The following is a 15955-nucleotide window of genomic DNA, read 5'->3' as shown; positions in this document are numbered from 1 at the left end:
GCAATACCTATGTACACCAGCCTCATCAGTGCCATGTGAACACATGTTTACAAAAGCTGGAGAAGTTGTCAGCAAGAAAAGACACCAGCTCAGTCCAAAAACAGTGGAAAAAATATAGTTTCTGAATAAAAATCGTTGAATCTCCATACCATGTACATAATCACACCCTGCCCTAGTTACATAAACACACCCTACCATCCTAGCACATCCTCTGTTTCCCCAAGTGCACCTTCTCCCAACTACAACACTATATACTTTTATAGAATCACCTGATCGATCAATCAATCAATCTTTACAAAAATGTATTTACATCATTCACACAAAGCCTAGTTCCACCCATCACATAATTCAGACATTGTTTTGCTGCCTCCTATTTCGCCACTAGATGTCACTGAAACGAACCTTTGAATGAATGTTCAGTACAATTGATGAAGTGGTTCAATACTGGTTCACTGCTTCATTTGGACATCACTACCTATATTTTAATACAGTAATTATGTGGGTCTTTTTAGATACTAATTATTTGGTGAAGACGCATAGTATTTGATAGTTGCATTGAATCCCCCAAAGCAACAATTAATATGTAAATAAAAATTATAACAACTTTATTTTTGTAACAGGTTTATAAAATTTACAGTACTTCACTATAAAGCAATGGTACAGAGGCAAGTGGTGGAGTGACACTGGCACTGGTAAGGAGTGGGGGAACATTGCAGTAATGTTTCAGGCTATGGTTGTCTGAGGGCATAGTAACACAGGAAAAAATACAATATATATATACATAAATAAAAAGAAAAATCACAAAGAAGATATAAACCTACAGCAAACATACATTTTCAGTCATTTTCATTCTTTAGGTTAAACTACATATTATAATGGTACAGAAACTTTAAATAACAATTTTTCTAACACAGTCTTCATCTCAGAATTAGAAAGTAAGTTCAGTTTCTGATAACAAACAAGTGGAAAGAGGGCAGGACATGACTTGTTCTGGCATGCAATAGTCTGCTAAGCTATGGAAAAGGCGTGACCGTAACGAGTGCAGCTAAGTAAGGCGTTTCTACTTACGTGTACATATAGTATTGTATGTTTCTGCATGTGTGAAAGCAAAACAGAGGGGGTGGTAAATCTGTTTAATGCACAGAGTCAGTAATTGTCTGTTCTTTGCTTTTATTTACACTTGTGTTACATCCTTGGAGCTTTGATTAGCCAAAGAAATGCGGCTAAAAACAAAGAGAGAGAAAGAAAGTGGTGAAGGAACAAAGTAGACTACGATTGTGAGGGAAGCAGGGATACATTTACAACAGGTCACTGGACTTAAGCTTATCAGATTATTACATTCCTCCCACATAAAACTCAGGGAACAACTGATCCCCTCCCCCCCCTTTCCCCTTGGAAAATAACCACACCCTGTAGGCCTTTAGTCTGGCTGCCATTTAACAGCTCTCTTAGGGACATTTTTTAAATATCAAGCTAATGTGTGTGTGTGTGTGTGTTTAAATGGATTGAATGCACACCTTTGACCTCAACAGAAACTGAGAATACATACTGGAAACTGTGATTAGATTAACATAATTTATGAACATCAGTACTTGACACCTTGAAATGTTTCTGGACGTTATAGCGTTGGTTCTAAATATTTATTTAGAATTAATGGAATTTTCAAGGATTTTTTTATTCTACAACCAAAGATTTGTTCTTATTAGCAGCTTTTAACAGACCTACAGGCCACAGGTAAAGGAATTTATTCTCCATAAATTATTAGGTTACAACATTTATTAGTTACAACTATTCATTAAGGGTAACTTATTATAAGGTGGTACTGAGTCATTTTAGCAAAAGTATTCATGCAGAAAAAATAAAGTACTGTTGACTGAACTAATAGAGTTTAGAATTAGCTTTTTAGCTGATGAGAGAAATTAGTGCTTCAGTATTTCTGGCAATATGTATTTTTGAGCACTTTATTTGGCTCAGACATGAGAGTCACGTCATACTCTGCGAGTGAGACTGAACAGAAGCAAACACACTGTTCAGACATGGGATATGTAACAGTGCTGTGTCAGGGATGTGTCAGCTGAAACTGGCACACATACAGTTTGCACAAAGATAGAAGAAAATATCATTTAGGGACACACGTGAACATGTAGACTGTAACATTATAGTACACAGAGTACAGTAAAAAACAAAAAACAAAAAGTGAGGCCAGAGGTAATGTTGTAATGTTTTAAATAACAAAAAACAAGAACTGACACGTAGCAGCTTTCTTGGAACGAGCCATGTCAGTGTGAATCACTGTAAATAAGTACATGAGCATTTAATTTTCAGTCAGTTTTCATGAATGGTCAGGAATAATGTGTGATAAAGAGACAAAATGTGTCATCTATTGAACAGTCTATGTAAGCGTATGTCTCTCTAGAATAAAGGAGTTATCTCAGTCAAGGTCTCGTAATGTTTTTCCAGTTTCAATGGCGTTTTTGCAGCTGTACAGCCATTTAATAATCCGTGCATTGCGCTCAATAACTGATGTCCCCTGTTGTACCTTTTCCTGTAACTGAGCATCCAGTAGCCCGTCACTGTCACCGCTGTTCTCGGAGAAGCCGCCATCTGATGTGGAGACACTGACACTCCGGATGTTTATTTCAATTTCATCTGAGCGTGCAGAGAAGTTCTCTTTCCCCAGAGACTCAATCACCTCACCGTCCAGCCCGCAGTACTTGAAAAAAGCATCAAAGTCTGCAAAGTTTTTGGAGTATCTGGAGCTAATGTCAGAGTGAGAACGACTAACCCCTTTTCCAGAACTTCTTTCAACCTCAGGAACAGTTAGGAGGCCAGCTCTCACTTTTGTCCCAGAGTTATTGCTTTCAGTGCTGTGTTGTTCTGCTAATTTATTCCTTCTCCTCTCAGACTGAGAGGTAACTAAATATAAGCTAGATTCCTTTGCTGTTCCCTTAGGTGTGGTGTTTTTTTTCTCATTGCCTTCACACTCACCGTCCTTATCTGTCTCAGGTAATGGAACATTTTTTTTCACAGAGCTGAGCAGCAGCTTAGGTGTCATGTGGAATTTCTGGTCATTTGCTGCACCCTTCAGTAAGTCACACTTCTGTCGATAAAGTAAAAGAGAGTCTCGTCGTTTTTTGGAGCTTGCCTGACGTACCTGTCCCACCTGTCCCGGTGAGCAAATTTGTATACCAACTGTTGAATTGGTCCCCTTGAGGAGACTCTCACCACGGCTTGGGTTGTGGTTAGACAACTCTGTGCTGCTCACAGAAGGTGATCCAGGACTGATCACCAGCTCCTGAGTTGAGTTGACCACCTGTTGGCTTTTGACATATTTTGGTTTACTTGCAGCTAGCCTCTCCACAGCACTCTTATGTCCTTTTGTTTCACTCTCCAGTTCCATTTGCCTTCGAAGGTATTCAGGACCCTTCACCAGGATTTTTGTGGTATCACTGGTTGTCTCCATTGTGGTTTTAAAGATCATTGAAATCTGTTATTTCCAAGCAGTAGTAATCCTTCAGCATACAGTCTCTCCAGAGTAAGAAGTAAAAGATTCTATTCAAGCCCACTCTTTGCCTGAGCAAATATCACAGCTTCACCTCGTCTGTTCAAACACACATCACATTGCCCCACCCATTCTGTGCAGGGCTAGTTTTAACTGAACACAAGCTTGTTTCAAGTACGCCTGATACCATCACAGGTGAGAACAGTGAAAACTGACACTGCTGCAGACAGTTGTTTTCTTTATTCTTGGTGGAATGTAGAACATTACCTGATCTTCTACTAAAAAAAACAATTTCTGGCTTTGTTTGAGTACCCTTTGTTATCTTTTGCCTCATTTACTAGAGAGACTGACTCATCAGACAGGCTTGGCACTACTTACATTACAGAACTACTGTTGCACAATAAATGTCATCACTAAGGCATAATGTGTGTATGATGTGTCACACTGGGATTGCTAAAGAAGGTAAATTATAGTTTTTATTTTTCAAAGCCATCAAAACATACTGTGCAATTCTAAAACCTCAGAGCTTGTATTGGTTTTTTAAAAACTTGTGTAAGTATCAGTTTAGGATGATTACATGTGGTTTTGAATTAATTGATAGCTTGTCAGAAGTATCAATACAGATTGTGTCTGAGGTTTTATTGCATCCCAAAAGTTACACTTAAAACACTAATTTGACAGTATAATCAGCTGTTAGTCCTTTGTCTGATAATCGGGTCCAGTTTATGACTTAACATTACTAATATTAACTGGGCAATAACAAGCAGTTTTAAGACAAAAAGCCCTGATATATACTTGTTAAAATCACTCCAATTAATAATTAAGAGTAGAAGAAATTGTTTTGCATTGTATAATGAGTGAATAGAGGTAGGGTATACTTACTCATTTATGAGTATATACACTCTAAAATGTTATAGTAGCCATAACATATTGAAACATATTTTAACAAAGCAATAAATGTCCAGTCTGCTGTGATGCCGGCACTGGTACTGGCACTAAATGGCATGGCGATCTATAGTACTGGACAATACTGAATCATTTGTGCATATAAGTAGCTTAAAATAAAAATCATTAGGATGAAGACTTACAATGACTTTGTCTTAATTACTTCAAGAGCAAATACTGTATACTGCATCTGTTACTGCAGTCATTCAGCACCACAAGTAAAACAACTGTTATTTTTCAGCTTGTTAATTTAACTAAGGGCCAACTGGAAGAAACCAATTAGCTAAAAGCATTGCAAATCATTTAGGTGGACTCATATTGTGTACATAATTATCTTATCACATTGTATTTTGTGTTGTTTGCATTTACTCAGTTTTGTGATTTCCTTTCATTTGGCTTCCCTAAATTCAGACTGAACAATCCACTTGCTTTACACTGTGTTTACTTGTATTCTGTCCTTCCTTGACCTCTATTTCAACTCACAAATTCCTTGAGAAAGGTACTCAGATTTTGAAATCTGACACTGAACAGAGGTATGCAGGAGACTGTGATTAATGATTCACCACAAGGGGGCAAAGTTATTATAATACTTTGAAATGCTATACAAGGTACTGGATCATAATGTTTATACTGACTTCTGACAAATAGGCAGTGGCTAATAATAACAATATCAAAATAATATTTTTTATAAACAAGTGTCTTTCTTATCTACAGTTGTCCTGGTGTGGTGTCTATGTACAAAAGCACATTTAACACACACGCACACACACATATTCATACGGTCTCTCCCAAAAACAGAGCTAAAAAGTGAATACCAGACTTTGTAAACAAAGGTGCCATATGAAATTAAAGTGATAATATTTATTACAGTAATTGCAAGTTTGACCCTAACCAACACCTCTCAGTTTCTAACCAAAAATCCTCATTCTAAATGCAACATATATATACCAAAATCTAATCTTAATATCAACAGTCCTGTTGGGAACCCTTAGGTATATGGTGTCAACCATGAGCCGAGTAAACAAGAACACTGACACCATTAGTCACTTTCCCCTTAAGCCCTCACTTTTTATTTAATTCTCCACTACGCTAGTTGGAAAAACATATTCTGCACCTTAATGTGAGACTGCATCATGTGCTAATTGTGTTTTTACTGAGTCATTCACAATAATTACATCCATCCTTGAGACGTGAATGAAACTGGCTGATCCAATTAAAAATGACTTAGAGATGATCAGGTATAATTGCTGCAGGCATCTTTTTCTTGCTGTTATTGTTTGAGCGTTATGTAAAGTAACTGATAATTGGTAAGTATGCATGCAGCACTAATTACCATTAATATAAGGTCGCCTTCACCTCCCATTCAATTAGTCAGTATCTAGTTATCCCAGGCTCATCTTACTGTATTTGTGAAAACAACAGTGTTTGGAGGATTAGTGCTGTAATGTGTTATCATGGCACATCAACAGTTTGAATTTCTAGTTTCCATGACAAATAGATGACAATATTTGATTGGTAGCTAACGGTAGTAAATCAATTTAACAAGAATAATCATAAAATTTTTCTGGCACAGTAACACAGTGGTTAGTGCTGTCACTTTACAGCATGAAGGTTCCAGGTTTGAGCCCTGGCCGACCAGGGGGCCTTTCGTGCGGAGTTTGCATGTTCTCCCTGTGCCTGCGTGGATTCTGTCCAAAGACATGCAACTTAGGTTGACTGGAGACTCTAAAATGCCTGTAGGAGTGAGTGTGGGCGTGTGTGGTTGTCTGTTTATAAGTGTCAGCCCTGTGATAGACTGGCGACCTGTCCACGGTGTACCACGCCTCAACGCCCAATGTCAGCTGGGACTGGCTCCAAAGCGCCCCCCTCGATTGTCCTTATATCTGCAGCATATCTTAAATGTTTTCAAAAAACCTTTTTATTCAGGCAGTAGTTGGCTTCTTTGTTAGTCGTCATACAGGGCCCGTCAGAACAACATGGCGGCCACAAGCACGAAGTCGGTTTTGTTCGTTTGTCTGGGTAAGAAACTTTTTATTAAATAAAATAGCTCATGTATAACATATTCATAGTATACTATCCAGTGTACCAATATAATATACTGTAGTAATTTATTTGGGCGTTGTTGGATTTCTCAGCTAGCGCTAGCTAAAGTGTTTCGGCTATTTTGGCTAAGCCGCTCTATTAAATTAATGAGTGTCATGTTGTTAACTGTCATAAACTTCGTATAACGTTAAGCCGCTTCATTTGCTGGTTATTTCAAGGCAGCTGCTGTACAGTCAAGTAAGATCCAGGTTAGATTTGTCATTAAGTGTTGGTGATATGGATCATTTGTCACACTGTACTGTAGGTAGTTGTACAATGTAATATTACCATAAACTACGATTTAGTTTCCTGAGTTTGTTTGTTATTCTTGATAGATACCGGAAGTATTACACTTAGCTAAAGCTGTTCATAAATTATATGACGTTAAAGTTTGTCATGGTGTTTGTGGTTTTGAACAGGGAATATCTGTAGGTCTCCCATTGCCGAGGCTGTATTCAGAAAGATGGCAACAGACTCTGGTGTTGCTGATAAGGTAATGTAATCATTAATTCATTATTACAATACCCCAAGCAGTAATTGTAATCCAAGTCATGACCAAGTCAGTTTTGTGTGTTTGTTTTATTTCCATGACATTTGTTGCATATTACATGTACACAATATACATTATTAATACATTTTAATAATACTACAGCTTTCCAAATTTCCGCTGGTAATTGTTGATGTTGATCAGAAAATAATGGTTATCAGTGGTAGAATCTCTCTCTCTCTCTCTCTCTATGAGATTCAACACCTGGTTATTGTCAGTATCGCAGCATTCATACAGGTAGTACTGGAGGGCCCTCTGAGAGAAATTAAATCTGAAATGACACTGTGTTTAAACTGGTAAGTATAAAGTAAACACAGTACATTGTTATATGATGTCTAAACTAGAGTAAGATAAGTCCTTATTATCAGGTCTAATAGTGACCTGGCTGTAGCCTCTAAAGATCATAATGAACATAGGATTTGTTTAATTCAGGACATTTGTCCCTAATTCGATCCGTTGGGTCCCGCCTCCAATTCTGTCCTCACCACTGTACTGAAAACACTAACTGCACCACCCACAGCCTCTTTCATTTTTTTTGTTATTGTTCCCCATGCTCTGCTCTGTCTAGTGGAGGATAGACAGTGCTGCCACCTCCACCTATGAGATAGGCAACCCTCCAGACTACCGTGGCCAAGCCTGCATGAAGAGGCATGGTGTGCCTATGCGGCATGTGGCCAGGCAGGTACGACCACCCTCCTCCACACCTCAGCAGTAGCTAGAACCCCCCTTTTTTGTTTTCTGTTGTTGCAGTGGGTCATAGACAGCAGTGCCACATCTGATTCGAATATAGAAGCCAGCGCTCTGGCCTGCCTAATGAAGCATGGCATTGAGACGAGCCACAGGGCCCGAAAGGTACAACCAGATGTCCCGCGGCCACTCTCTGATGTTTGTGTGTATGAGTAGGATGTTAGTAAGACGCCTTCGAGACACCTAGTTGCTGTTGCTCTGTTAATTAGCATATGAGTAGGACACTGTAACTTTGAATTGGTTCAGTTCATTTGTTATGTTATCGGGAATTAACACGTTCAACGTCATTTCTCTTGATAGAGATGGAGAGCTCCAGACGGATGCTCTACATGGAGAGCATTAAAAGCATCCAAAGTACTAAAATTTGACACAGATGTATGTAACACTGAACGTGATGCGATAGTGGTGAGAACATTAGTCCTGTATTAATATTACTGGGGGAAAACATTCCTCTGTATAATTTGCTTGTGTTACTGCAGACACATCCACTACAAACAACGTTAGACATACTGTACAACACATATTGCTAAAATGTAAACCTCTTTATATGACATTGCTGCAGTGCCACGGAAAACCATGGGCTCTATATTCAGAGCAACAGCCTTGGTAGCAAAACACTTAATATACCAAATTGTTTTTGTTGCTTGCAAAGAATACAGAACTATCACTAAATGTCTGTGGTATCTTTACTCCTGCACTTGTGTCCATGTGTCATTTGAGCAGTTAAATAATTATTTTCATTTCTTTTTGGCTTGCTACTCTTTCTTTCATTTTTATGAAAATATTTCCTTTTTCTAAATTAACTTGGTAACTAAATACACAATTATTAATCCTGTTCTCCAGATTTTCTAGTTGAAATGAGTTTTGATAATTGTCTCATACTTATGACATGAATCTTGACAGTTGTTACTATATTGGATGTAACTTGTGTTGTATGGGTGTTTGATTGTCAGTGAAAGTGACAAGAACCTGTTGCCCTTGGCCAGCCTTGTGTCTATACTGCTGTGCATAATAATGGTAATTATGGTGCGCACTAATCTAGCAATCATTATAACAGCTCACAGCATGTGTTTCAAATCCTGCAACTGGCCTGATATTCACAGGGCCTTCAGGCATTATGCTGTCCTGGCTTATCCTCAGTGCGACTCCTACTCCCTTGTCTCCTTAAAACGCTTTGATTTCCTCGAGAGACATTTCACCCTGTGCTTGAGATCTGCTGTCTGGTATATGTCTCTCAATTAGACTGTCATCTGTTTGCCTCAAAGCGGAGATAGGAAGGCTCAACAACTGGTTTCAACCCAGCCAAATCCACAGAATGAACTTTGACAAGGCTTCCCACTTTTCCTTTATCACTCTTTTCATTTCCATCACTTGCTTTTGTTCCCACCTTCTATTTTTTACTGTGTTGCTGCCAGGATCCAAGCAGAATGGCCAACTGGGAGATCATTTAAAAACCACGATATTCCCAAATAAACAAGCAAATGTGCCAAAGTAATCTGTAATAAATATTCTGAAGCGTGTAATGCATTCACAGACATTCCATTTAAGATAAGTGAAATTAAAATTTTGCATTACTGAATCAACATTTCAAGACTGAACATCACTTTTAGTCAAAATAGCATCATCTTGCTGTAATCCACTTGTCATCATTTTTATTTTGATGCTGCCCAGATGTTTTTCACTCACTGTAATGTGAACGGTTAGACATTTTAAATGCACAGTATTTGTATATTTAAGTGTATTTTATAGCGTGACAGTGAGCCATTATGGTATTAAGTCACAGTATTAAGACCTAAAGACTAAAACAGCCAGGCATAAGAGTGAATCCTCTGCAAATGACCGCAGTGTGCTACCAAATGTAATTTTTGTTTTGTCCTGCATTTGTCCCTCACTTCCAGGTGACAAAGGATGACTTCATGAGCTTTACGTACATTCTCTGCATGGATGAGAGCAATCTGAGGTACAGTTATTTCAGCCCACAGCAGTAGTGGTTATTTTATCTGTGAATGCAGGACAACACACAGTCACTGAAAACACTGGCGTTGTGTGTTAAGTGTTTGTTCTTAATTATTAATGGTTTACCCTTGGTTAAAAAAAAAAAAAGTCTTAACAGTGATGTGCGCTGCTCCTGGTGGTAACATTGAACTATAACGTGTAGGTGAATTCCTTGTTTTAATGAGCAATATCCTTTCTTAAGCCCTTTCCTAAGCTCTTTCCAAACGTCAGGGGGAGGGATAGTTTTTGCTACTCTGAACGTTTAGAGATCATTTTGAGATCACATGCCTGTGGCCGATCTGATCCTTAAGTAGCTTACTGAGTTCTTTGGATGCCTTGTCTTTGCTTTTTGGACAGTTTACAACAAAAGAGAACTCTGTCCAGATTTAGTTTTCTCTTAACAGAACTCAAGAGTTCATTAATTGTTTCACTTCATATTTTGAGTTTTATATTAGGTTTTAGCAGTGTGCAGAAAGAGCACATCCACTCTCTGTGACTCATTTGCTGCAGAATCTGCATTAAGATAAGATGGATGAAAGGTAAAACATAATGTGTATCATCGCCTACATTTAGTCTAAAAAGAGTTGGTCTAAATATCACATGATCAACCTCGTTTCTTCTTCTGCTCTTGTGCATTTACATGTTTGCTCTGCTCTCCACAGTGACTTGACGAAGAAGGCAAAGACTGTGAACAACTGCAAAGCAAAGATTGAGCTTCTTGGTTCATATGACCCCCAGAAGCAGCGGATCATCAGAGACCCATATTATGTAAGTATTCATGTACGTTCTGATATTGAGTATTTCAAGAAACATGGTGATGATTGCTCAGTGTTTGAACTTAATGATCCCCGTATTTGGAACATGTATTGAATATTACTGGGAAAGCATGATTGTTCTTTAGAAACAGTTAATAAGAAAAGTCTGGAAGCTCAAAGCTCAAGCTGTTTTTGATGCAGAATAATAAATTCAAGCTGTTCTCAGTGTTTATTTCTCATACTGATGTGTGTAGGCTACAATGCCAAGGTCCTTAACACTACGAGATTCCTTCATTACCACTAACATGGCTGCTGTAGTTTATTTTGAGTTGATCCCTCCTACACAGTCATGCTGCTGTAAATACTGACTGTTGGAGTAGGGTTTGCTACAAACTACAGTTTACAGACATTTGTTGTTTCCAAGGTTGTTGACAGTTCTCTGACTGTACTGAATAACAACTTATTTGCCAAATGTTTAAATTAAAAACATGTATGTACTCATTCAGCTACTGGTGTTTGGCTAAAACTTTATACTTTTTTTTACATTTTGTCTCTTAGGGAAGTGACGAAGACTTTGAAAAGGTGTATGAGCAGTGTGTACGTTGCTGCAAAGCATTTCTGGAGGCCAACTCCTAACAACATTCGGCATGAAATAATCCTTCCTGATAAATAAGAATAATCAAACAAATATATATTTTTGATTGTGTTTTAACCCTTATCATTACAGCTCTGTTGTGAGCACCAGTGTTTCAGAGATATAAATGTTATAGAAACCACATTCTATGCATTTAGAACAGTGCTGTGTGGATAAGTCTGTCCACTAAGTTCAGATCATTAATAAATTAAATAAGTCAAGACAATTTTTTTTTTCTTCCACACAAATCATTCATCTTTTCCTGAATATGCTACAGCTTTTATATGAATGGAGACTGCCTGCAGACAATAATGCATGACTGGACATTTCTGAGGTCCACAGGTCAGAATGTCGACACTGGGGTCAGAGTTGATGCTGGTCTAATTACTAATCTTCTTGGGTATTTTGTCTTGTGGAAACAATTCTGTCCGCTCTGTGGCTTTATATACCATTGAGATAAAGCACATGAGTACCTCATGCCAGGTAACACAAGCACAGCTAGGAGTTAATTTGCTTACCAAACAATCTGTAAATTTGCACAAGCAAATGATGGCTACAAAGTTCAGTTAAAGGAATAAAATTATTGAAAATATGCTTATTGGACCATTTGTCAAGAGTTAGATGAGAAACTTGATACCACTTTGATATCTGTATGTTAAATACAGTGCTGTATTCACAATCCAATTGATACCACTTTGATATCTGTATGTTACAGTGCTGCATTCACAATCCTATTAGCTTAGCTTAGCTTAGCCCTTAAAGCAGGGGGAATTGACTAGCCTAGCTCTGTGTGGAAGTAACAAAGTTTTCCAACTAGCATCTCAAAAGATCACTAATCCGCATGCTGTATCTTTGTTAAGCCATACGAAAAAGGTTCATCTGAAATCTACAGTTTGCCTTTTTATAGGGGGTTACTGTATATCCTGGACTACATCTTGGCCAGGACCAGTAACTTCCTGGAGTCTCTGCTGCTTGCCTGGCAACTGCTTAGAGCCAGGAAATCATCTAGCAAAAGAAACAAAAAGTACTGCACAAGACAACTGTCAATTTTTTCTTGACCAATCTTCTAGTGTATATAAATATATGCTGTCATATGTGGTATGGTAGGTAAGTGGATTCCTCTTACGCTTTGCTTTAGAGTATGTACATGTTACTCCTACTTTAAATGGTCATGGCCTGCTTTATGCACAGCAGAGCCTTGTGACATATCCAGTATATAAATATAGATGGTACCACATTCTGACAAGATCCACAGGAGGCTGGTGACTTAACGTCTTGCAAAGACACAGAGAAATGTTCATGCAGGTAATAATTTAATCACAGTTATGCCTCAGTGTGAGCACAGGTGGGTGAGACTATGCAGTGACTGACTACCAGAGGTCTGTGAGAACGTTTTGTCTGTGGAATAGGTAGTGCAGTAGAAAGGAGGGGCTCAACCCGAATCACAGAGCAAACCAAATCACAGGCAATTCATACTTAAAACAGTATATTTGCATTTTAGTCTTTGCCTTTAAAGAAATATAAAATAAAAATATTCAATCCCTTTTTTGTTTTAATATCTTTTTGGATGCCAGCGAATTATATATATATATATAAAAAAGGCCCAAAGGTAGTTTCTCTCAGCTGCTTGTTTTCTTGTCCTTCTCATCTGTTCAGTTTCACTTTGTTGCCTGGTTGCTCCTTTGTGGTGACAGTCAACCATCGAGGCCCAGCCAGAGCGGTGGTTCGTAGTAATCCACGCCTTAGCAGAACAGACCTCACTGAAGGACAGTACTGTGCCTAATATCAGTCTGGGGTGGTCAGAGTACTTCAGGGTACCCTCATACTGTCCAAGGCACTTTTTCCTGAGTTTGTTTTCTTCTGGAGAACTTGTGTTTGGCTCCAACCTGCAGTGAAGAGGAAATGAAATGATCCAAACTGGCAGTACATGTACATGGCAGATTCTTTCCTCTCCAAAAAGAACCACAAAGAATAAATGAGGAAACTTGATTTGACACAGATTATTTGCTGCTCCTGCCTTGAATAATTTCACAATGTATTTGTATTACTCACACAAGGTGTCAGTCATCAGGTGTCAGTTTTACACACACATGCATACACACACACAGAGTTATTTTTGAATTAGGTACCTTGTGTATGCTATCCCTCTATGCACTGCGGGCTGCCAGCCAGCCGAGTGAGAAGCCGCGCACATCTTTTGTAGTCTGACAAGAGAAAATGAAATGGAGAGGCTTGTTCATGAGTGAGTTTTCCACACAGTGTGCCGACAGTGGACTAATACAGAGTCATGTATGTAAAAGGGATCATGCAGTTACAGCTTACATGCAGGTATTGTGCAGTCTCTGGTGTGGTGGTAGAGTCTGTACACGTGCTTTCTGCACTTGGGATTGAAGTAGAGCGGACCTGAAAGGAAAGAGCAGAGTTTAAGAATATTTCCACCTGCACCTGCTTCTATTTTACAGCACTTATGGAAGACTATCTAAGAATATGACTGCCTCTGCCATTCTCTTTCCCATAACATAGTGTGACTTTCACACAAAGACACTTAAACACCTCTAGGAGTAGTTTGCAATTATGCCTTACCTGTAATATGCTTTAGAAATTTCTCCTTCTTTCTCAGATCTCTGGGGTATACGACTGTGGAAAAAGAGAAGACGGTAAAGGAGTGTCAGGTGTAATAGCAAGTTTCTGACCTGTTGTTGGCTTTGAACAGCAGACATGCATTTTTATTAGAACGCTTATTAACAGCAATTTCCTCAAAGAAAGATGGTTTTATCAGTTTAAACTCTGACTTCTTGTCACAACAACAACAAAGAAGATAAAAAGTGCTCTCGGATAAAAACATGAGATCATGCAGGTAGATTGAGGTCATTTGTGTAGGTTTTATGATAACTGGATCTGAGATTCCTGCCTCAAGTAGGCTACATCCTTCATTATAGGCTACAGTGTCCTCTTGATATCCACCATATGTGTCCCGCCCAGGTGACAAGCCGCCACTCACCAGCAGCATCATCCCTTTTGTCTGTCTTCAAGTTGCGTAAATCCTTTGGTATCACTGGAAACGTCCTCACGCGGGATGTGGAGGGTGCTTCCATTGGAGCGCTGTGGCGACCCCGGCTTTCCTCCACATGTTTCACGATCTCCACCCCCCGCTTCAAGTCCTGTTGCGTATCCCTGCCAGCTGCCGCCGCAGCCACCGAAAGCGCGCTCACGCTGCAATGCCCGGTAAGCGTGCACATCAGAAGCACCAGTCCCATAGTGAAGTGCTTGCGCAATCCGTTCATAGCGCCCATGGACTGGGAAAAAGTGAACTCCTTATCCAACGCCTCTGTGGAGAAGATTAACCGGACACCTGCAAGAGAGACCGAGGAGGATTTAAAGTATGTCTCATATCATTTATGCTGAAATGATCCAGACCCCCGCTCCCAGTGACAATAAGTACTTTAACTGCTGGCTGACATTGTTAGAGCAACAAAGTCAGACCTTGACTGTGGACCACCAAACCTTACATAAATTTCTTGCAGATGTGCTTCATCTTTGATTAAAAAAAACACACGTGATTTTGGCAAGTGCACATGCTGTACATGCGCACCTTGTGCAACTACTCTGAAGTTGTTCATTCTTTAACCTATATGTCAAACATCTCGCATCATATTCTAGACGATGACAAGGCTTTTCATATTTAGATATACATTCTTTAAACACTGACTTTGAATCCGTTCACTGAAGGCGTTTTGGCCAGAGCATCAGTAGTTGCTTGGTAGTGAGCTACAGTAGTGCCTTATTGTGGTTTAGTTCAATTCAATCTGGGCAGAAATCTCAGTGGGGTTAAGATTTCTATTGCGAGACAAACTTGAGGACAGCTGATAAAAGTCACAGCCAGCAACACATTTGTACGAACAACAGGTTTATAGACAATGTAATACCTTCAAGCATGTACGGCCTCTTCAAATGCCGTGATTACGTCCCGTGCGTCCAACTATGATGAAAATGGAAATAAGGAACTGCGCGCAACTTTTTCTTGGGTTCCTGCTTCTCTCTGCTCCGAAATATGTTCCCTCAAAGTCCGTTACGTGGGAAAAATATGTTCCCTCAAAGTCCGTTACGTAGGAAAAATCTAAACTGCTGAAGTCATATGAGCATTCCCTGAGCATGTGTTGACATCCTCTGAACACCGGCCGACTGTTTGCAGAGAGTGGACCAACAGCTATATCCGTGTGAGTCCACGCTGAAGTAGCAGATCCTTCAAGTAGAGCTCAGTATTTATTCTGACTTCCAGACGCACTGACCTGTCCCTTGTGGGTTATTCTGCTAATAATAACAATAATATTAATGGCACTCTTGCAGCAGAAAGTCCACATGAGTTGGCTGACCATCACTTGAACGCCGTGTCTGAGCCCCCCTCCTTTCCGCTTCTCCATTTATCTGTGCGATACGCGGTTACAGGAAGCGGTTTTCCTACTAATACTTCCACTGAAATTTCCAGTCAGCCCAGTATACAGTGCATATACCGGGATCTGAAATGCTCCTAGATCTTTCTTGAGATTTTCGTAACCCCATTTAGAGCCAGTGCGGTTTGACATTCATAATTGGAAGTGAGACACAATAACGCACAATTTAAGGATGATTATATGACAGTTAATTAAGCGCGGCTTTTAAAAGTTATTGTGCATTTCTGGCCAGACACAGCGACTACACAGCACAGTTTACCGGCTACAGAAAAGCTGTCTTTAGGTCAGTACGTGCAG

General features: G+C 39.3%; 3 protein-coding genes across 4 annotated transcripts; 1 reads left to right on the top strand and 2 right to left on the bottom strand.

Annotated features, from left to right (window-relative positions):
- Positions 1-2431: 2431 nt before the first annotated feature.
- fam110c (family with sequence similarity 110 member C) lies at positions 2432-3463 on the bottom strand. The gene is made up of 2 exons (XM_020587891.1): positions 2989-3463; positions 2432-2733 (listed from the first exon to the last, which is right to left on the bottom strand). Exons 1-2 carry the CDS (start codon positions 3461-3463, stop codon positions 2432-2434), a joined length of 777 nt encoding a protein of 258 aa, XP_020443547.1.
- A 2800-nt stretch (positions 3464-6263) lies between these two features.
- acp1 (acid phosphatase 1) lies at positions 6264-11806 on the top strand. 2 transcript variants are annotated; one of them, XM_020589775.1, is made up of 6 exons: positions 6264-6466; positions 6949-7022; positions 7827-7928; positions 9722-9783; positions 10481-10586; positions 11132-11806. In XM_020589775.1, exons 1-6 carry the CDS (start codon positions 6424-6426, stop codon positions 11207-11209), a joined length of 465 nt encoding a protein of 154 aa, XP_020445431.1. In that variant the 5' UTR covers positions 6264-6423; the 3' UTR covers positions 11210-11806. The 2 variants fall into 2 exon arrangements, with proteins under 2 accessions (XP_020445431.1, XP_020445430.1); XM_020589774.1 differs by lacking the exon at positions 7827-7928 and adding an exon at positions 7645-7758 and having other exon boundaries at positions 6284-6466; positions 11132-11786.
- Positions 11807-12826: 1020 nt separating this feature from the next.
- On the bottom strand, positions 12827-14520 carry alkal2a (ALK and LTK ligand 2a). The gene is made up of 5 exons (XM_020587762.1): positions 14209-14520; positions 13791-13844; positions 13530-13610; positions 13337-13411; positions 12827-13093 (listed from the first exon to the last, which is right to left on the bottom strand). Exons 1-4 carry the CDS (start codon positions 14498-14500, stop codon positions 13347-13349), a joined length of 492 nt encoding a protein of 163 aa, XP_020443418.1. The 5' UTR covers positions 14501-14520; the 3' UTR covers positions 12827-13093; positions 13337-13346.
- Positions 14521-15955: the final 1435 nt, after the last annotated feature.

Source organism: Monopterus albus, unplaced genomic scaffold (genome assembly GCF_001952655.1).
Source record: "Monopterus albus unplaced genomic scaffold, M_albus_1.0 scaffold9.1, whole genome shotgun sequence".
Taxonomy (NCBI): domain Eukaryota; kingdom Metazoa; phylum Chordata; class Actinopteri; order Synbranchiformes; family Synbranchidae; genus Monopterus; species Monopterus albus.
The sequence above is the reverse complement of the archived record's forward strand: the minus strand, read 5'-3'. Positions and strand labels throughout refer to the sequence as shown.